Source organism: Geotrypetes seraphini, chromosome 3, assembly GCF_902459505.1.
Source record: "Geotrypetes seraphini chromosome 3, aGeoSer1.1, whole genome shotgun sequence".
NCBI lineage: Eukaryota > Metazoa > Chordata > Amphibia > Gymnophiona > Dermophiidae > Geotrypetes > Geotrypetes seraphini.
In genome coordinates this window covers 288,228,483-288,250,704 of record NC_047086.1, presented here as the reverse complement: position 1 = coordinate 288,250,704, position 22,222 = coordinate 288,228,483, and the positions used below count along the sequence as shown (strand labels likewise).

General features: G+C 42.0%; 1 protein-coding gene across 1 annotated transcript in view; it reads right to left on the bottom strand.

The window, feature by feature from the left end:
* The window catches only part of ADSS2 (adenylosuccinate synthase 2), a 247,389-nt gene extending 231,763 nt beyond the window's left edge, over window positions 1-15,626 (bottom strand). Inside the window, exon 1 of the mRNA XM_033936570.1 lies at window positions 15,192-15,626. Coding sequence (XP_033792461.1) covers window positions 15,192-15,560 — 369 coding nt within the window. The 5' untranslated portion in view covers window positions 15,561-15,626. The remainder of the gene's footprint in view (window positions 1-15,191) is intronic.
* Between the last annotated feature and the right edge of the window lie 6,596 nt (window positions 15,627-22,222).

The window sequence follows — 22,222 nt, the reverse complement described above, 5'->3', positions numbered from 1 at the left end:
ATTTTGACTTGGCCACAAAGGTAAGGGGGAGGGAGGGGAGCTGCTGAAAGAGTCTACCTTGATGTGGTTGCAGGCTTACAAATCTTTTGGTCAAAGAGTGCGGCGACAGAGAAAAGTATGTGTGTATTCGGCCCATGAATGAAATCATTAAAACATTATAAATTGCCAATAAATTGAAATGAAAATCAAAGGATTGTGAATCAAATTGATTCTCTGACAATACAAAGATTCCAACCTTTAAAAATGATGTTACATAGTTCAGGCAACTTTATAAATAGTTTTTAGATACTAAAATCTTGTTATTAAGGTTTAATTGACGTGCTGGCACTTTGAGGAAATTCTTTGGTTTTGTGCGGCAGTTTGAGCACTCGGGCTCAAAAAGGTTAGCCATCACTGCATTAGGCCATGTTTTTTTGAGGGGGTGGGGGGCAGGAGAGGCTTAATTACTCTGGAACCTCAGGTCTGATCTGGTCCCTTTTTGAATCCATTGTGACTTTTCACTAGTGTTTCACCTGTGACAAATTTGGTCCTGTTCCACTAAATTTTTGGACAGACATTGTGCCCATAGAGAGGTTCATACATTCTTGACTTTATATGTATTGTAAACCGCTTTGAGTGATCATGAAAAAGTGGTTAATTAATAATAATATACAAGTTCTTTCTAACATTTATTGGGATGGAAAGAATAAAATCTCCCACAAATTACAAATTAGAATGTTAATGAATGCATATTTTCACTGAGAAAGTAGGAAATCTAGCAAGAAGTCAACTTCAGCCATTTTTAAAATGTCTACTGAGAACCTGAACTATTTCCTGAGCCATTCTTGTCATGCTCTACCACCAGCATGGAAGCATTAAATTTTATATTCTTTAGAAACACAAAATAAAATATAAAAATTAATGTGTCTGCACTTCAAGGGTAAATATATTTCCAGCTGGGTGTTGCTATGAAGTTCAACCTGCAAGCTTTCTGATAAGACATATCTAGAGGCTGGAGAGCTACCCAGAAGGAACAGTTTCTGCAATATACTATTAATCAGAAACCTAGAAAATTTAACTTGCAAGTACAGTCCAGTACTAAGTAAGAGTCCGATACTGCAATGGAGTTGCCAAAATATTCTATATCTAACTCTTAAACTCTCCACTGGAGTTCTCTTTCATCCTAATTCCTGTAAACCGTGCCGAGCTCTGCATTTACTGAGATGGTGCGGTATATAAACCCAAGGTTTAGTTTAGTTTAGTATGATTAGCAGAGGTGTTGAAAACCTGATTAAAGAAGATTCAAGCAGTATACAACTAACCTAAAACTTGCTGTATCCAAATCTATCAGCTTAAAAAATATACTTGATTTACTATGCTCTTGATAAATAAAAATTGGCAGAACACAAACAGAAATCAGTGTGGAAGGAGAGAACAAAAGCTCCAAGGGTGATAGAAGCAACAATCAGTAAGAACAGGGTATCCACCAAGTAGTTTGTGTCCTCCTTCTGAGTCAATATGAAACTTTTCTTGTGTGTTATTGTACGGTACTATGAAATTTTTAGTTTTCCCCAATTGTTATATGCACTTTGGATCTGACATTTGCCTACTGATAGCACTGGTCAACAAAAAATGTTTTTTCTTTGCTACTGAGAACTTAAGAAGTGTTCTTAGTTAATTTAATGACACTGATTTCAGATCTGTAATATGAAATTCAGCAAGCACGTCAGGTTTCTGAGATACATGTTACTGATTTTTTAGACAGTTTGCCATATCGGCACAATATTGCGAGTATAAACTGTGTTCCACTATGTTAAGGAGTTTATTCTGAAAACAAACACGAAGACAATAAGGAGACATGTTACAGCACATATTTATGCCTCTCTTAACTCACACAAAAGTGATGTCAGTATGTTCAGAAATGTTTGAGACACTTCCTTTTATGCTTGTACTGTACATTTGTCTCTCTTTGCAAGAACCAACAATAGTATCCCATCATACTGGGACTGAACTTTCCCTGATATCTGCTTTCCATCACCTTGATATCGTGATGAAATCTTTCCCCATGCTCAATCACTGACATCACCAAGATTGGGTGGGAAGAAGTTGAGGTGAGAATGTAAGAAGTGCATTTTAAGTGACATTCTGGCACTCATTAGCTGATATGCTGTCAGCATGTTCTTCACAAGCTCAGCATAATTCTCTGATCTGTGATTACCAAGAAAATTCTGAACAACCAGCACAAATGCTTCTCATGCTGCTGATTCAGCTTCTGTTTGAACACATCATCAAGGATCAGTTCACAAATTTCAGGTCCAACAAAAGCACCTTCTTTGATTGTGGCTTCACTTTTCTCAAAACCAAACGTACTTCTTAGGTGCTGAAACACATCACCATTTCTGATCATAAATACAAAACATGTTATTGATCGTAAATACAAAACATGACCATTCACCTATAATTATTGCACATGAAAATGAGCAGCCACCTGAAATTCAGCGTTATTTAGCCAACCGGAAACTGTTTCCAGTTGGCTAAATAACGCTAAGCCGGCTAACCACCAATATTCCAGGAGAAAGCCGGTTATCTCCTGCTAAATATCCTGGTCAGCATCAATATTCATTGCCTGATCAGCTAAGTCTAGCAACTGGTCTAGACCCACCTAAAAATCAAGTCCCTCTTGGCTTAGCCAGCTATGTCAAACGTAGCTGAATGTAGCCTGGAAATTCAATGCTAGTGGCCGGAAACATTTGCCATCAACCATGAGAGAAAACCAGCAGGTGGAAGTGGAGAACTGATTTCTCTAGTGACATAACTGGGGCATTGGCTGGTGCCATCTGGAACTCTCCAATATGCCACTGCCAAAGCAGCACAGGTTCTCAGTGCCACTCTGAAGCCCCATCTAGCATTGCAGCATAAAGCAAAATTACTCACCTGTAGCAGGTATTCTCCAAGGATAGCAGGACAAGTATGTCACTGATGAAGCCCTAGTACGGACACTGCCCAGCATTCTGTAACTTCTACCATGTTTCACCGAAAATAAGACACTGTCTTATATTAATCTGGAGTTCAACAAATGTACTAGGGCTTATTTTCAGGGGATGCCTTTTTTTTGTGTGCGTATACAACGATCATCTCTCACCCATCCCCTTGTGCAGCATTTTTCTATCCCTCCCTCCCTCCATCCCCCCTCCATGCAGCAGAACCCCAAAAGCAATTTCATTGTGTTGTGTTAGATCTAACATTGTTCTTGTATGCCACATCTTCCCTATAAAATAGAGCTTTAAATGGCTAACAAATAAACAAATTACAGATCATCCTTAAACAAACTGAATTTCAGATGTTATAACAAGGTACCAAGCTGTCAGGTGTAGAGACTGCAGGTTGGGATGAAAAAGAGATCCTTGACTCTGTGTAAGCAAAGAAGGAAAAACTGGTAGAAGGTATGGCTCCCTGCTGCTGAGTTGAAGTAGAAGGGAGTACCAGGGTTGTCTCGGCCACCGAGGAGCAATTAGAATCATGGTGGCATGATCGTTCTTCAATTTGACCAGAGTCTTGAGAATGAGAGGGAATGGAGGAAATGCGTAGAGGAAAAGATTTGTCTATTCCAGAATAAAAGCATCTGTCTCGAGGCGGTGAGGAGAGTATATCCTGGAGCAGAACTGAGGCAGTTTGTAGTTGTGGGGAGTTGCAAAGAGGTCTATCTGTGGCGTTCCCCACTGTGAAAAAGTGTGATGAAGAGGCGAGGAATGGAGAGTCCATTCGTGAGGTTGCAGTAGACGACTCAAGTTGTCCGCCAAGCAATTCTTTGCCCCTTGAATGTAGACAGCTTTGAGGAAGGTGTTGTGGTGGATTGCCCAGTCCCAAACCTCCAGAGCTTCTTGACAAAGAGAGGCAGACCCTGTCCCTCCCTGTTTGTTGACATAATACATGGCGACTTGGTTGTCCGTCTGAACGAGGACTGTGTCGTGAAGTAGATGTTGAAAAGCATGGAGAGCTTTGAGGATCGCTCTGAGTTCCAACTGATTGATATGACACTGATGATCCATACTGGTCCAGAGGCCTTGAGTACGGAGACCATCGAAATGAGCATCCCAAGCATAGGTCAAAGAGTCTGTCGTGAAGACCTTCTGATGAGGGGGCATTTGAAAAAGCAAGCCTCTGGAAAGATTGGAAGAGAGCATCCACCAACGGACAGACTGCTTCAAAGAAGGAGTGACTTTGATGTGTCGAGAAAGAGAATCGCAAACCTGCGTCCATTGAGATGCCAGAGTCCACTGAGGAATTCTGAGGTGACGTCTGGCAAAAGAAGTCACGTATACTGTGGAGGCCATCATGTGTCTCGCTGAGATGGAAGATCAGGAAGACACTGTATGACAGAGTTGAAGTAGAGCTTCCAGACGTTGCTGTGGAAGGAATGCTCTGAGTTGGACAGTGTCCAGAACAGCTCCAATGAATTGTAGAGTCTGTGAGGGTTGAAGCTGAGATTTGGGAAAATTGATTTCGAATCCCAAACTTTGGAGGAACCAGGTAGTCTGTTGGGTCACTACAATAACCCCTTGAGACGTGGAATCCTTGATGAGCCAGTCGTCGAGGTAGGGAAACACCTGAAGACCATGATTCCTTAGAGTTGCTGCTACCACTACCAGGCACTTGGTGAACACTCTGGGAGACGAGGCCAGGCCGAATGGAAGTACTCTGTATTGATAATGCAGATTCCCCACCCGAAATCTGAGGTACTGACGGGAGGCCGGAAGAATGGGAATATGAGTGTAGGCCTCCTTGAGATCCAGAGAGCATAACCAGTCGTTCTGCTCGAGAAGGGGATAAAGGGATTCCAGGGACAACATTCAAAACTTTTCTTTGACTAGAAATTTGTTGAGAGTCCTGATATCCAAAATGGGTCGCAGATCGCCCGTCTTCTTTGGAACAAGGTGCTATGAGTATTATAGTGGCCTGTTTCTAGCGAAGTTTGAACAGAGTTTTCCCAAGAAGAGCTATCAGAAGGAACACTTATAGAAACTTCTTTGTCCAGTTATGGAGAAATGAATCAGACTCCAAGCAATCAGGAGCGTACATCTCTCCCACATCTTCCTCAGTGAAAACTGAAGCAAAGAATTCATTTAATCTCTCCACAATTGCCTTTCCCTCTCAGAGTGCCCCTACCCCTCGGTCATCTAGTGATCCAATTCTTTTACTGGCTTCTTTTTTTTTTTTTAGTTCATTAATTTTATTGAATATTATAAGTAATATACAGAAAGCAGTTCAAATACATAAAAATTGAATAAGAAATAGTGATGTAGAAACAAAAGAAACCATAATTGCTGTTATTTGCATATAGTAGATTAGTAAGAAAAATTCAGAGTATTTGAAACTGCTAAGAAAAGAAATAGAAAGGATAGAAAAGCAGAGAAGATGAATTGAAATAAAAAAGAAAAAAGAGAGATAAAGAAAGAGAGAGAGGCAGAAGTGTCTACAAGGCAGAATGAACATATGAATCTAAGAATGACCAAGGTGATTTATTTCGCACCAAATTTGTAGATAAACGAGATATCGTGTTCTTTTCATATGCATATGATTCGAATTTGTGGTACATGCTCAAGGAGTTCCACCAAAAGGTGTAGTCTAGTAGTGTGGGTGACTTCCAATTTTTCAAAATGTGCATAAGAGCTGTCACAATCATGGTGTCAATAAGTTTAGGAGGACAGTTTGATAGTGCAAAACAAGGGTGTTGAGAACGAAGGATTATAATGTCTATGGAAATAGCTTCTGAACATTTGGTAATAGATTTTATGGTGTCCCAGATACGAATCCAAAAGGAATGAACCATAGTGCAGTGTAGAAGCATGTGATCAAGAGTTCCAGGCTCTTTCAAACAGTTCCAACAGGTAGGGTCTTGTTTCAGTTTCGCTTTCCACATTCGAAATGGAGTCCATACTACATTCCACATAACAAAGAACATTGATTGCGAAACTCTTGAGGATAATAGAGGACGATTTGTAGATGACCAGAAGAGTTCCCAATCTATTTCAGAAAGCGTGGTCTTTAGAATAGAGCCCCAATGGTTCATAGATTGAGGTGTAAAGGTGAAGGTGTGATCTCTTAAGATGCTATAAAAAAGAGATATTGCCCTACCTTTCAGTAAAGCCAAAGTAGACCAGTGACGAATAGTTTGTTGAGAGGTCATAAAGTCAGGGCGTATTTGCACATTAGCTAGTATTTCAGTAAGCGTAAGCCATTGGGGATATATAGAGGATGGGAGTGAGTTTACAGAACAAAAAGTATCAAATGGGATAAATGAAGTGGAGGAGATCAATTGATGAACAAACCACACCCCTGCCCGTTGCCACCTCTTCCATGAAAGGGATCTACCCTTATTTTGAATTTTAGAATTATTCCAAAGGGACATAAGTGGGCCTTCAGCAACAGAGATCTCAGCCGCTGCATCTAATAGTTGAAAAGCATGTTGCGTTGCACTCAACAAAGAATATTTTCTCAAGTGTCTAGGTATCGACACTGTAAGGAAGCAAGAGATGTGTAGTGGTGCACATAAAAAGCTTTCCATTTCAAACCATGCTGGTTTATCCTGTGGATATGAGTCAACAATCCAGTAAGCTCCGTATTTGGCTAAGGAGGCGATGTAGTAATAATAAAAATCAGGTAAATTTAAGCCCCCATTAATCTTAGAGGCCTTCAGCTTGGCGAGAGCAATACGAGGTTTTTTCTTGTTCCTTGTTCCAAATAAATTCAGTAATTTTCATATTAAGCCAATGAAAGAGTGATTTATGGCAGAGAAGGGGAAGCATAGATAGAGTATAATTAATTTGTGGGGCTAAGGTCATTTTAATAGAGGCTATTCTACCCCACCAGGACAAATAAAGCGGGGACCAATGAGATGTAGTACTTGAAACTAAGTTTTTGATTTTAGATATATTGAGATCCTGAGCAAGTAATGGGTCTTTATGTATTAAAATCCCCAAATATTTTACAGCTCCCTGTGACCATGGAAAAGGAAATTGAGCTAGATCTGAGGAGGAAATGTGATCATTTAGCGGAAAAATCTCTGATTTCTCCCAATTAACAGAATATCCAGATATTTGAGAGTATTGAGATACGATGTGGATAAAATGAGGTAAAGAGATAAGAGGATCTTTGAGAAAGAGAAGAACATCGTCAGCGTAAGCTGCTAGTTTAATCTCTCGATTGGACGAGGGAATACCTTTAATTAAGGAACATTGTCTGATAGCTGTCAATAGAGGTTCCAATGCTAAATCAAATAATAATGGTGAAAGGGGACAGCCTTGACGGGTACCTCTATGGAGGGAAAATCTATTAGAGAGAGAGTTGTTAATCAAGATACGAGCCGTGGGTTGTCTGTATAATGTTTCTATCCAGTCTGTAAAGAAAGAACCAAAGTTGTACCATTTCAGTACTCGGAATAAGAAAGGCCACTCCACTCGGTCAAAGGCCTTCTCGGCATCAATGGCTAGACCAATCACAGGATCCGACATTGATTTGGCGTGAGCATTGATATGATGAAATAAACGAAGATTATCCCCAATGTATCTATATTTGATGAATCCAGTTTGATCTCCATGTACGAGAGATGGGATCACTGTGGTGAGTCTTAGTGCAAGTAATTTAGCCATAATTTTGTAGTCCAAATTAAGAAGAGAGATAGGACGAAAATTTTTAACCAGAGTAGCATCTTTGTCTGGCTTGGGAATAACTACAATCGTGGCCTCAGCGAAATTAAATTGTTTGTCCGGAGTGGAGTGAAGGAAATCATAATATGCAAGGAGTTGAGGAGTCAATAGGGTTCGAAAGCATTTGAAAAACTCATTTGTAAAGCCATCCGGGCCCGGAGCTTTCCCAGTGGGTAGAGAGGTTATAGCATTTAAAATCTCAGATATAGTTATAGGAGCATCCAGTTTTGCTTTAATAGATTCCGATATAGTTGGATGAGCTAGTGAGGATAGAAATTAATCTAAATCCATTTCAGAGGCTGAAAAATCAGATTGATATAGGGTAGTATAAAATTTTTCAAATTGGGAAGAAATCAGAGATCTGGTTCTGACTAATTGTCCTGATGAATCTTGAACAGCTGAGATGTGCAAGCGTTTTGATTTAGTTTTGAGATATCTAGCCAAAGGGCGACCCATAAGATTATCTCCCATATAGTGACCAGAGTTGGAAATGAAAATGTCACGACGGGCCGTACATGAGACTAGAGTATTGTATTCATATTTTAAGTTTTGAATACGTTGGAGCAAGGATTGATCTTGTAGATGGTTGGACATATGTTGTAGTTCTAAATTTTTAATAGAGGTTTCCAGTTCTTTTTCTTTTTGGATGGATTGTTTTTTTTTCCAGGAAGCAAGTTTGATCAATTCACCTCTGAGAGAAGCTTTGTAAGCTTCCCAAATAATAGAAGGACAAATTTCTGGATCTTTGGTGTTGATTTCAAAAAATTCGGTAGTAAAAGATTTGATTTTTTTCTACTATTACCTCATCTAAAAGCAGAGTATTGTTAAGTCACCAAGAGGGAGATTCTTTACGTGAGGCAGAAATAGATAAATGTAATGAAATAGCTGCATGATCTGTAAGAGTTATTGGGTGTATGAAAGTATTTGTCACGTCTTGAATGAGAGAGGAGGAGAGAAGGAAGAAATCAATTCTCGAGTAGGTATTATGTGGTGGTGAAAAGTGTGAATATTCTCTACCTTTGGGATACAGTAAACGCCATGGATCTACAAGAGAAAAGGCTTCTTTTAAAGCATGTAGAGCTGCAAAAGATTTAGATTTTGAGGGTTTGCAAGAGGGTTTGCAAGAGGATGATCGATCTATATAGATATCTTGAATTTGATTAAAATCTCCGCCCAATATTCGAGAACAAGAGTCATATTCAACTAACGCCAGCTGAAGATCTTTGAAAAAATCTGGATGATCCAAAACAGGAGCGTAAATATTAAGGAACACAAAATCCACAGAGTGCAACGCAGCATGTACTGGCTTCTTGCTTCTAATATATGCGCCAAGGCGAGGCCTAGGCAGCCGGCCAGAGCAGCAGGAGCAAGAGGACTTTCTTCCTGTTCCTGAAGATTGGTGCGGCATAGGAGGAGGGTTCGGGCACCCCTCCTGCTCTCAACTATTTTAAAGCTACCAGGGTGGGTGGGCCAGGCCCAACCGTCTGGGCCGAACAAGGATGGGCGGGGCTGGGAAGCCTAGGAGCAGGAGGGACTGAGCACCCATCCTGCTCCCAACTCTTTGGTGCAGGGGGTGGGTGGGCTGTGTGGGAGGGGAGGCGAGGGCCGGTCACGGAGAGGGAGGGCGAGGGTCATACCGGTCAGGGGTGGGGGGCAGCCGTGCTTGGGGGGCGTATTTGTGTGTGGGGATATTTTTGACAGGCCTGCCTGTCTTTTTTATTCATTTTTTTTAGGGGGCAGATATTTTGTGTGCTTAACACACGCAAAATATCTGTGCCAAGGAAAAAAATGAATAAAAAAGACAGGCAGGCATGTCAAAAAAACTGCAGACCTGACGGTAACTCAATTTCTAACAGGCCTGAGCAGTCAGGTTTGTCAGTAGTAAAACCCAACTCAAAATAGCCAAGCAATTGTTAGTGAATCAATCGCTTGACTATTTTGAATGGGGTTTTGCTAATTTGCATGGGAGGGTCGGGATTGGATCGTTACAGGATTTAATGAATGGGGTTGAGGGAAATTTGGTCGCAAAGGGCTCGCAAACTGATCGGTACACAACCGGTTTGCTTATTGCATTTGGGCCTATATGTCATGTCTGTCTGTCTGTCCAAGTTAAATTGTAAGCAGGGACCGTCTATTAAATGTCAAAATATACAGCACTGCACATGCCTTTCAGCACTATATAAGTGATAAATATGAGTAGTAGTAATCACATCACTCACAACTTTAACTACAGGAAGAACAGGAGCAAAAACTTCCATGGTGGGTTCACAAGGTAAAGAAATCACTGCAGAAGTCCCTCCAGTGCTTCCACTTCAGCCAACTCTGGGCTCTGCAAGCGTCAACCCTCTGCAGCAAAACTGCTTCCAGGTTGAGGTGGTCTCATCCTTACAATGGGACTAAGAGAAGCTCTGTCTATGCTGCTTCCTGCCGAGAACTCTGTGGGAAAGACTGAAGCACAAGCTTTATCTGGAACTGGCTTAGACCGGAATTGGTTAAGGGTTGTTCATCAACTCGGTAAGGGGAAAAAGGAAGTTCCTTGGACCTTTCCTCTTCTTTTCCCATATCGGGCTAGGGAGTCGCTCATTGAAAAGACAAAAATTCCTCAACTACACCGAAACTCTTCCAGATACGTGCTACCAGATCACCATCTTGGTTCCTCCTGTATGAAGTCCTTTAGGAAGGCTGCTTTCAATGGCTCAAACAGCAGCCCCAAGAAGACATTAAGTGCAAGTGTGCTGCACCAGTGTTTCTCAACTTCTTCAAGCCAAGTACCCCCACCCAAGCTCCATCCCTGACCCCCACCCCCATAATAATAGTACTAATTGTAACGCAATTTCTTCCATCCAAAAACTGTCAGGCAGAATGTCCAGACTACCATGCCATTTGCAATAGAAGGGAAGATTAGGTTCTTATCTTGATAATCTTTTTAGCAGAAGGGCATAGTAGTCTGGATAGTAGGGACATAATAAAGCAGTCCCCAAAACCTAGAGTGAAGCAGATGCGCCTGCTCCCAGGACTGAAGCCCCCAAAGCGTCATCTTTTCATGCTGCCACATACACTCTACAAAACTTAGTAAAAGAATGGAGGGAGGACCATGTAGCTGCTCTACATATCTCCTCTGGTGGCACCACCCAGAACTCCGCCCACAAAGAAGCTTTCAATGCAATCCGTGGCTGTTTCCGCCAATGTACACCATAATAATGGCCATGCAGAACCACCTGAAGATAGTAGTCTTAGAGGCTAACCTACCCAGGCAACTTAAATTTGTCAAATCAAAAGAGATGATCTGTTAGATGAAATTTGGTTTGTCCCCTCTAAGTATCAGAGAAGTATCCAAACGTCCAACATTGCTAGAATCTTATTATGCCCTTCGCACAAGTGTTGAAATGCTTTCCAAGCTTTCACATAAGCTGCTACTGTTCTTTAATCTCAGGAGTGCAGTAATGACATTCTCTGCATAACCTTTCTGTTCTAGGGCTGTACGCTCAAGAGCCATACTGTAAGCCCAAAGCGTTCCAGATCCTCCAGGGCAACTGGTACCTGGGAGAGAAGGATTGTGTGAGGCCATAGCTTGAGACACTTGTCTCGCTGTAGTCTGACTATATCCACATACCAGGGGCAACAAGGCTAGTATGGCACCATGAAAACTACCCATCTTCGATGGTTCACAATTCTCTGAATGACCCAACCTACCATTGACCAAAGGGGAAACACATACAACAGCTCCTCTGTGGGTATGGTTGTACCAGGGCGTCCATGCCAGCACTTCCCAGCTAGATGGGAAGATGTAGATAAGCTTAAATAAAATCCAGAGATGCCAGAAAATCTCCCGGTGCTACTGAGGCAATGACCGAGCACACCATTTCCATTTGGAACTTGGGCAATCTGAGGGCTGCATTGCATGACTTTAGAAGCAGAGTTGGTCTGCAATCTTCTGAGCCTTTTTTGAGCATGATAAACTGTATAGAGTATCTGTTGGAATTCTCTTCTGCGTCTGGGTCTGCGTCTGGGTCTGACTTTTGCTTGTATATCCAGCAGTCTCTGTACTGTCGCTCAGACTTTGGCCACTTTCTCCAGTCCCCCCACCATGAAATCCACAAAGAATTCCTGAAGCAGACAAAACTCTAGCTTGTAACCTTCTCAAATGATGTCCAAAACCTATCTGTGCCAAGCTTATCTGTTCCCAGACCTCCCAGTACTCTGAAAGTTTCCCTCCTATGTGGGGAGTCTTGGATACTGGCGAGACATCATTGTAACTTCTTTGTATTGGATGAAGATGAGTGGAACTAAGACACCTTCTCAACTCGCTTGGAGAAGGAAAACCTCAGTAGGGGTGGCTAGGCCCAGGAACAAAGAGGCAAAGTGAAGAAAGCTTTGGATGCCTTCTCCAACTACTCACGAGTATAGCTATGTTTCAATCATGTTTATTGGAAATGAGAAGCCACAACAACATTCAAAGATAACAGAAAGGCTGACCACAACTTCCAGTAACAAAACAAAGGGGAGCAAGTGTGGTACAGCTCCAATGCTCATTTCCACAATTTTCAAAGCCCTATCCAACCTCCCAAACCCACCCCCCGAGAACATGGGATATAAACTCTACTGTCCAGAATTGCTATGCCCTCTGCACTAGAAACAAGCATATACAGGTACATTAGGTAAATTGTGAGCTTGCCAGGTCAGAGAGGGAAAATGCTTGAGTACCTGAATGTAAACCACTTAGACTGTAAGTGGTATATAAATGCTACAAATAAATAAATATACTGTATATGGGATTTATTTTTATAGGATCAATGAAGAATAGTCTTCAAAAGTTAGTCACAAATGTATTTAATTAAAAAAGGAACCGTCATAGTGTAAGGCATAGAGGGGACAATACTATAACTGGTGCTACAAGTTAGGTAGGCTGTGAACCTATTCTATAAGAGCACTTGCAAACCCAAGTGTTCTTTCAGAATAGCAGTATAAGCTGTCATTTGCATGCCTATACGTAGCATGGTGTAAATGTGTGCATGTCCAAATGCAGCACTTTTAACATGTAACTTACAGTATTTTGTAAGTTACACACATAATGTTGAACCCACCCATGCTCCCCTCCCCCAGTGAACACGCCCCCCCTGCATTTACACACTGTGCACATAAGTTATAGAATATCACTGAGTGCTTGATTAGCACTTATGGGTATGACTATAATAGTTTTGCATTCTGTCAAACACAATTAGTGTCCTGTTATAGAATGAAAGGGATAGGGACTAACCCCAAAATTCTATAAAGGGCACCTAAAGTTGTGCAAGTACATTTTGTGTATACTGCTGATGTACGCATACAACTTAAATGAATAGGCCTAATTGGTGCTAATAATTGACAATTAACATTTCATAACTGATGTTAATTTAAATTAATTGGCAGTTATGCACATAACTTGGTAGGCACAATTCTATAAAAGTTATGCACCAGTTGCAGTGCATGATGCTAAAATATGGGCATGGTTTAAAGCTATGGCAAGTTTACTGAATATGCGTCGATGTGCATACAACTTAAGACACATTTAGACCTGGTTTTAGCTGGTCTAAGTGGGTGCACCTAAAAGTTATCACTCATAAGTGGTGCTAAGTGTGCATAACTTTTATAGAAGCTTAGTTAGCACTAGGCTAGTCAGCGCCAATTTTTTAGAAGTGATATATAGAATTGGGCCCTAAATGGCTCAAGGGAATTATCACACCATCCCAGAGCCTTGCCTTTCATCTATAGGACCTCATTCAAATCTAGAGTTGCCAGATTTCCTCGTTAAAAAAAAGAAGACACCTGACCTAGATCCATTCTGTCCCCCCAACCCAGCCTCAGCCAAACCTCCTTTTTCCTTCCCTGAGATCAGAAGGGCCTCTGTGCAAGCACAGATATCGACATGATGATGGCACATGCACATCATCATCATGTTGACGGCCATGCATGCGCAGAGGACTTCCAGAAGCGGCTCCGAGCTCGGGGATTTCCAAAACTCAGACAAACTGCCAAGTTTTGGAAATCTCTCCAGGCACCTAGACAGGCCTCTAAAAAGAGGACAAGACCAGGTTTTCAAGGATGTCTGGTAACCATATAGTTTCATAGTTTATTAAAATTTTGATTAAATTAAAATCATAAAATTATAAGCGTTGCACAATTTAATAAAACGTATAAAAAGGGGAACCAACTCCAAATTACAGACGGGACCAAATGAGGACCTTACATACTAGACATAGGGAGGGCTAGCATACAAGAGTAAAGTGGGGAGAACTACAATATTGTAAAGAAAAAAGACTGAGGGAGTAAAACAAATAGGAAGGGGAGGGAACAGTAAGACATCAAATCAAGCTCAAGGTTGTAAGGAAAGGGCCACAGCAACTTCCCTACCAATCTGAATTATGTTGACTTGTCATTTATTTATGACAAAAGATTGAGAAGAATAAAAAAAAATTACCACATGCTTACTGCCTTCAAAAAAGACACTATTTATTAGTATTTGAGGCACTCTCTGTACCCATCTTTCAAAAGTATAGCAAGGCGTTTTACAATCAATGTACGAGAACAGCGAGAAAAAGGGAATTAATTCAACGTCATGACAGGAAAAAGTGAGGCCCCGCTGGAAAACAGCTGTCAGCCCCAGACACTAACTAACTCAAGACGCCAGCCCACAAAAGAAAAACCCCTAGGACCACATGCGGAAAAATCCCTCAGACCTCCGAAGGAAGCGCACAAAGCAAGCTTCCCGCCAAAACAAAGCTTTGTTTTTTCTTCTTCTTCTTCACCTTCCAGGAATCAATTGAGGAAGTGTGGATATCTATTTCAACTACCTTCCAGTCAAGACAGCACACGATCGTGTAAATAGCTCACACCCAAATTATATATTCAGTTTTATCAAAGCAAGTCCCTAAACTATGTTTTTTAACATAACAACATGCACTCAGAAGGAAACCGAGCAAATTTAATGCCGCTCTAGTGCGTACATAGTGCAAGCCAGATGCTGCGTCTCCGTATTGCTACCACACTGCATTTTATGAATGACTTCTCGCCCTGCAGCGTAGTAACGAGGGCCGCAGGCCCACGCCGATTCGCTTCCGTCCAGTAGGGGCCTCCAATCTCCAGGAACCGGCGAGAAAAGCAGATACCGGAACCCCTCAGGGTTTTCCCAAAATACAACCTCACCCAGCCTTATCCGTAGCCGAAAGCAATGATCGGGAACTTAAGCGGATGATGCAAGTACAGGTCCGGCCGCTACAGCCCAACGCTAACGGCACTTCCTAATCTCCGAGAAAGCTGCAAATCTGCAGCCCAGGCCGCTGCTGGTGTCAAAAACCATTGCCAGCGCACTTCCTCCGTCCCGAAAGATCAACGGCTCCCGCTTTCCCCGTCCTCATTTCTGGCATCCAGCAGAAAAAAAAAACTGCTCAAGGTGACATTTCAGCAAAGTTTTAATCAGCGTTAAGTACAGGCGGCGAGCGCGGCTGCTTTTCTTTCCTCTCCGCTTACCTGGCATCTGCAGACAATGTCGGCGTCCTGGGCCAGCAGATCCACCACTTTCCCTTTGCCTTCGTCGCCCCACTGCGCTCCCAGCACCACGGTCACCTTGTTGCCCACCTGGCCGGGGGTGCAGCAGCCGTTGGCGACCCGGCCGGCCGAAGCCGCGGAGCCGTTCTCGGAGGACATGACGGCGGAGGTCGGTGCAGACGTCCTGGTTGCTCTCGCACGCTCAGACACAGTAAAGCCCTTCCTTCCTTCCTCCTCCTGCTCTGAAGAAAAAAAAAAATCGCCCCTCAATGGAGATGACAACAAAACATACAGAGGAGGAGAAAATACGGAGAGAAAGGAGGGAGACTGCCGCCTGCCGGTCCGCGGCATTTCTGCCACCCTGGCTGTTACTCTTCCGTGCGCCTTATTTTCGGGTTTGGTTGTTGGGTTTTGTTTTTATTTGGGGGGGGGGGTTGTTATTTAGCTTACGCCTTTCTAGAAGTGAGTTATATTCAGGGACCTCCAGTTAGTAGATAGTTTAGACTATAATATATTTGTACCTGACATAATGGAGTGTTGTGTGACGTGCCCAAGGTCACAAGGGCTATTGGAATCTTGGCTTCCTAAAACTTCACTAACCACTGCTGTAATCACTAGGCCTCCTCGTTTTATGTGTTTCGCTTTGTTTAGCCTTCCTCCCTCCCTCCTATTCTATGTAAATAAAATGTGACACTTTATACCAGGGTTTTTGCCCATATTTCACTTCACCTTGGTGCTGATGTCTTAACACCAACTTTAAAAGAAAATAAATTATATACATTTCATGTGACCTGGTCTTGCCAAATTGAGCAACCAAATCAGAAAAGAGGAGGACCTATGTCCCAAAAGTACTGGTAGATCTAAAAACAGAAAGATGGAACAAAGTCTCTGGCTGTCACAGGAGCCATTTAGTGATGACAATTTATTAACATAAGAACATCCATATAATACTAATTGCCCTTACAGGTAACAATGTATAATGTACAAATCGAGCCTTGTGTCTGACCAAACTCAGAACTTCAGGGGCAGGGAAGCTGCAGTTAGGGAATCCCAAGCCTAAAAATCACTGCTCTAGGATCATCAAATAAAAATTACTGTGCTGTGGAGCACTGCTCCTTCTCCAAAGTCCCCCATATCTAATGATCTAATATCTTTGGTACATGCAGCATTTGCAAACTTTTACTTTCTTTGTTGTTACTATCTCTATTGCAAATATTTAGTGGTTTTGTCCCTGGCATTTGTTTGTTTTCTCAAAAATATACTAAAGTAATTCAATCTGTAGTTGTCTTCCAAAATATCAATAGCATAGGTTGCAATTCAGAATATAGCTCCTAGATTATTGTTGGGGAAGGTGTATGATTATGTAACACCATAATTGGGTGAATTACACTGGCTTTTTTTTCTTAATTTTTAATATCATGTGCAAAGGCCCTACACACCTGAAGGAAATTTTGAAAATCTATGTACTTGGTAGAAATTTAAGATCATTCCAGCTGGCCCTATAGCTGCCAGCTCTGTGGGTGCCTGAATACCCACAATATTCTCCCCTATAACTCTGCCAATTTGGAGCAAACATCTCTATAATGAAATGTAGGAAGACTAGAAAAAAAAAGTTAAAAAAAAAAAAAAGAGAATGAGAGGCCAAAGACATGACATTAACCACAGACGAGTCCTTTTACAAAGCTATGCTGCTAAGCAGCACATGCTAAATGCCAAGCTGCCTGTTCTATTTCTATAGGCAGCTCAGCATTTAGCTTGCACTGCATGGCAGCATAGCTTTGTAAAAGCCTGCTAAAGGTTAGAAAATTAGTTTTAGTACAGATTTTATGTTAGCTGGCGAGGTGAGTAGCTATATTTCCCCATGTCCTCCAGCACTGCATCTCACCAGGATTAATCTGCTATTTTACTGGAAGGATATGGGAAAGCATGAGGGAGTTGTGGGTATGCATATTCCATGGTCTGAAAATTCTCTTAAAAATTGCTCCTCTTAAATGTAATCTCTACCAGTTTGTAGAAGCCGTACAATTTATCCAAATTTTCTTTTCACAATAAAATAAGATTATTCACACCAAAAATTTGCTCTTCTTTGGTAGCGCTATAATAAAGAAAACAAATCAAGTCGCAAATTGAAAGGAGAATGGAGAGGAACGTCTCCCTCTGTCAGAAAATAAAAGTTATTCTCCCTGCTACATCCTGTGGGAGACAGTGGACTCATGCTGTATCAGCTCAAAGAAATTGCATGTCAGCAGGAAGAAGCAAGAAGAGAGTTGGATGGAGTTTGCAAGTGCACAACTCCCACATTATATGTGTTTCTTTATTTTTTTTAATTATTACATCTTTACTGGCTACTCTGTGCAGCGCTGCTTGCGTCTGGTAACGCTATAGAAATAATTAATAGTAGTACTTGCTATCAATTGAAGCAAATTCTTGGTTTGGCTTCCCTCTTAGCTCAGCTACTGACCCCTGGCTTATCTTCTCACTCACAGCACAGCTCTGCTTCTTAACTTCTGACTCAGCTAACCTATGCAGCTATACAGGATAGAGGGCTACACAAACTTTTTTTTTTTTTTTTCGGTTTCAGCTAAAACCAAATCTATGACCAAAATTTATCACTCTAAAACCAAAAATGGTACAGTTATACCTCCTCCCCCCCTAACAAAGGTGGGCCCCATTCTGCTTCGTCCTCTGATCAAAAGCAGATCCCACTCTCACAGGCTGTTGCATGAAATCATGGTAGCCATTTTGACTATGGAGTCAATGTGGGCCGCAGAATGGGGCCTTTTTCAGGGATGGACAGAGCGGGGTTCTGCTTTTGGTCAAGGGAGGGAAAGTTTCAGCTGAAAATGAACAAGCATTGTAGTGCAAAACCAAAATCAGGCTGAATACGAATTGCAGGCTGGATTTTTGTCACCAAAGCTAAAATTTGGTCAGCTCTAGTGCAGGGTACCATGAATGAAGGTATACTGCTACAGTGGTGCAGCACCTCTATATCCTTCCGTATGTGGGTGCGGGAAAGGAGAGCAGGAGATAATGGTGCTGGACAGAAAAGCATAGAAACATGACAGCAGATAAAAGCCAAATGGTCCATCTAGTCTGCCCATCCACAGTAACCATCATCTCTTTCTCTCTCTGAGAGATCCCATGTACCTATCCCAGGCCCTCTTGACTTCAGACAGTCTCTGTTTCCACCACCTCTTCTGGGAGATGTTGGTGAAAGAAGACCTGCTCTTGAGTCACCAGTACTACTAAAGGAGAGAATGTACTGCCAAAGCTAGTACTACCAAACAAGATGCCAGTTTCAGTTTTGCAGAAGGCACAGGTTAGTCTAGAGCAGGGGTGGGAAACCTTGGTTCTCGAGGGTTGCAACCCAGTCAAGTTTTCAGGATTCCCCCAATGAGTATGCATGAATTCTATTTGCATGAACTGCCTCTGTTGTATGCAAATAGATCTCATCTGTATTAATTGGGGAAATCCTGAAAACCCAACTGGGTTATGGCCCTTGAGGACTGAGAAGAGGCATAGCTACCATTGAGTGAGCTCAGCAAAATGCCCAGGGCCACCCAACGGTAGGGGCTGCTTGCAGCCAAACCATCTCTTCTATGTGCTGAGATCCAGCACCTCCCCACCCCCAGCTACTTACCTGCCTGCCAGGTCCTCCACAGTTAAAAAATCAGAGACAGTGCTAAAGGCTGCCTCTCTGGCCAGCAGGACCTATCCTTTGCCACATCCCACCACATTGATGCAACTTCTTGTAGGTGGGAAGCAGCAAAAGAAAAGTCCTGCTGGACAGAGAGACATCCTTTAGTACTGTCTCTGATGCTGTAGCTGTGGAGAACCCAGCGGGAGGTTAAGTAGCTGAGCATGAGGGGCTGCTGGACCATGTGCCACATGCTTTAACTCAGCTTCCCAGGTTATTAGAGCTTTGCAAGTGGGCTAGCACACAGTTGGGCGGATATGAATGCATGCCTTTGTGTTCAGCAATCTCCTGATTAGTGTGTGATACAATTTTAAGACAGAGCAGGGAGCACATGTGCAGCTGTGACCCTGGGCTGGAACAACTGGCTGCCGAGCTGTCAAGGCTCGTACATGCAGGTAACGATATGGATCTGCTGCTATCCTACAATCTTTGAGTTATAGGAAAGGTACTGCAGGGGATAATAATAATAACAGCAGCTTATATACCGCAATACCGTGAAGTTCTATGCGGTTTACAAAGATTAAGCAAAGGTACAAATTGATTGACTTGAAGAGGGGAGGAAGAAAGAGGGTTACCGTTAATAGGATAGGAAATCCATTTTTGAGGAGAGAGTGATCAATAGAACGAGTTAATCGCTATAGAGAGGAGAGAGAAGAGAGGATCAGTTGTCTAGATACTCTAGATACTTTAGGAACAGGTGTGTTTTCAGACGTTTTCTAAATTCCTCATAAGTAGTGGGCGAAAGCAAATGTTATAGGTCTTTACCCCATGATGCTGCTTGGTGCGAGAGAAGATGTTCATGATGTTTTTTCGGTTTACAACCTCTCACTGGGGGGGAAACGAAGTTGGAATGTGAGCTTCTCTTGTGTCTGTTGGCTGAGAAGACGAAAAGGTCAGTTATATATTTAGGGGCAAGTCCGTGTAGTGCTTTGAAGCAGAAGCAGGCAAATTTAAACTTTACGCGCGCCTCCATTGGCAGCCAATGCAGCTGCCGGTAGTAGGGTGTCACGTGGTCAAACTTCCTCAGCCCAAAGATCAGTTTGACCGCTGCATTTTGCATCAATTGTAAATGCTGCATGTTCGTTTGGGAAATTGCTAAATAGGCAATGTTACAGTAGTCAAGTAGACTCAGTATGAGGGATTGGACTAGGGTTCTGAATGCCGCTGTATCGAAATAAGCTTTAATGGATCTGAGTTTCCAGAGAGTGAAAAATCCCTTTCTGATCAAGGAGTCCACCTGGTCTCTCATGGTTAGGCACTGATCCAAAGTTACACCTAGTATCTTTATGGTAGGTTGGATAGGGTAATTAAGATTATTGATACATAGTGGTGATTTGGTGTCAAGCGGATGTGGTGAAGCAACAAAGAAAGTTGTCTTTTCTGAATTAAGTTTGAGCCTAAAGGTTGTCATCCAGTGCTCCATCACGTTTATGGCTTCTGAAGCTTTAGGAATAGTTTCAGAGATAGAATTAACGAATGGGATGATGATCGTAAAATCATCTGAATAACTAAATAGTTTTATCCCTAACTGGGTTAGCTGCGTGCCTAGTGAGGACATGTAGACGTTGAAGAGCAATGGAGATAGCTGAGACCCTTGTGGCACACCGGATGGATTGCTCCAGGTATCTGAAAGTTCATAATTAAAATGTACTTGATAAGTGCGGGACATAAGGAAGCCACGGAACCAATTCAGCACCTCGTCCCTGATACCAATGGCATCTAGGCATTGCAGCAATTTCCCATGGTCTACTAGATCAAAGGCAGAACTCATATCGAATTGCATAACCAGGGCATTAAGGCCCTTACTAAACAGTAAGCGCAGATTGTCTAAAATAGCCGCAATTACTGTCTCAGTACTGAATAACGGTCTAAAACCGGATTGAGTTTCATGTAGGAGAGAGAACTGATCCAGATAATCCATCAGTTGGGTGTGTACCAATCCCTCCATAATTTTTACAAAAACGGAATGGATGCTACTGGTCTGTAGTTGGATATTATAGTTGAAGATTCTTTTCGATTTTTTAGAATTGGGTTATTATTATGTGATCATTATTAGAGAGGAACTTCCCAGTTTTTTAGGTTATGAGCCAAATATTGCATCAACGATAGTTTAAATACTAAAGGTGCCGCTTTCATGATTTCTGGGGGCATGAGTCCAGAACGTAATAGGATTTAGAGTATTTGTTATATAGTCTGTTGTAATTGTTCCACTCTAAATCCTGGCCCATCCCCTCCCTTTGTAATATCATTGTGAGCAGGAGGGGTGCTCTGTCCCTCCCACTCCAGGCCTTCTCCGCCACAAGTGTGGCCTTGGGCCACGCCCTGATGCATCATCAGATGCACAGGAGGGGCTAAAGGCCCTGCTTGGCTGAGGTCTCAGGCTCCTCCTTTTGGAGGGGCCTGGGGTGCCTCAACCAATCAGGGACTTCCTTAGGGAGGAGTCTAAGGAAGTCCCTGATTGGCCATTGTTACATACAAATTCAACTTAAGAACAGTTAAAAAAAAACAGAACTCATTCTTAACCTGAAGACTGAAGTCAATCCAGAAGTCAGTAGTGCTTTAGTACCTGAATAAATTAATGTAAACCATTCTGAGCTCTCCTGGGAGAATGATATAGAAAATTGAATGTTGTCTGCTGCCAAGAACTTAAATCAAATAAAACACATTTTGATTTGTCTTTTTTATTGAACACAACAATGCTTCTTTTAAAAAAATACAAAATTTGTTTGAAAAAGCCTACAACAGGCTACCTTTGCACTGGGTTACCAAAAAAAGTATTACAATCATATTGGGAAAAAAAGAAGAGCTAGAATTAAATTGCTTAGGATAGAAACTCCAATTACAAGTTGACGTTTTTTCTTGATGGTATTTTAATCTGGAAAACTAATATGAAAGCCAGTTATCTTTCATTAGTGCAAGTTTATAAATATCTCCTCCCATGTCACTTAGGGCTCCTTTTACTAAGCTGCGTTAGGGCATTAATGCGCGGAATAGCGTGCACTAAAATGCCTCGCGTGCTAGATGCTAATGCCAGCATTGAGCTGGCGTTAGTTCTAGCTGCATAGCATGGGTTTAGTGCGCGCTAAAATACTGCGTGCATTAAAAACGCTATCGCAGCTTAGTAAAAGGAGCCCTTAGATTCCATAATTGTAACTGCGTTATCAAAGTGGAAATTCTTCCAACATGATTACAATGAAATGGCATTCAAAATCTGGCCTCAGTGCCCTCCTCAAACCGCAAAATTTCTAGCTGTACTATCAGGGCATCATCGACATTGTTTTAGTCCCTTGGACCAAGTATGCAATTTGTTTTAAAC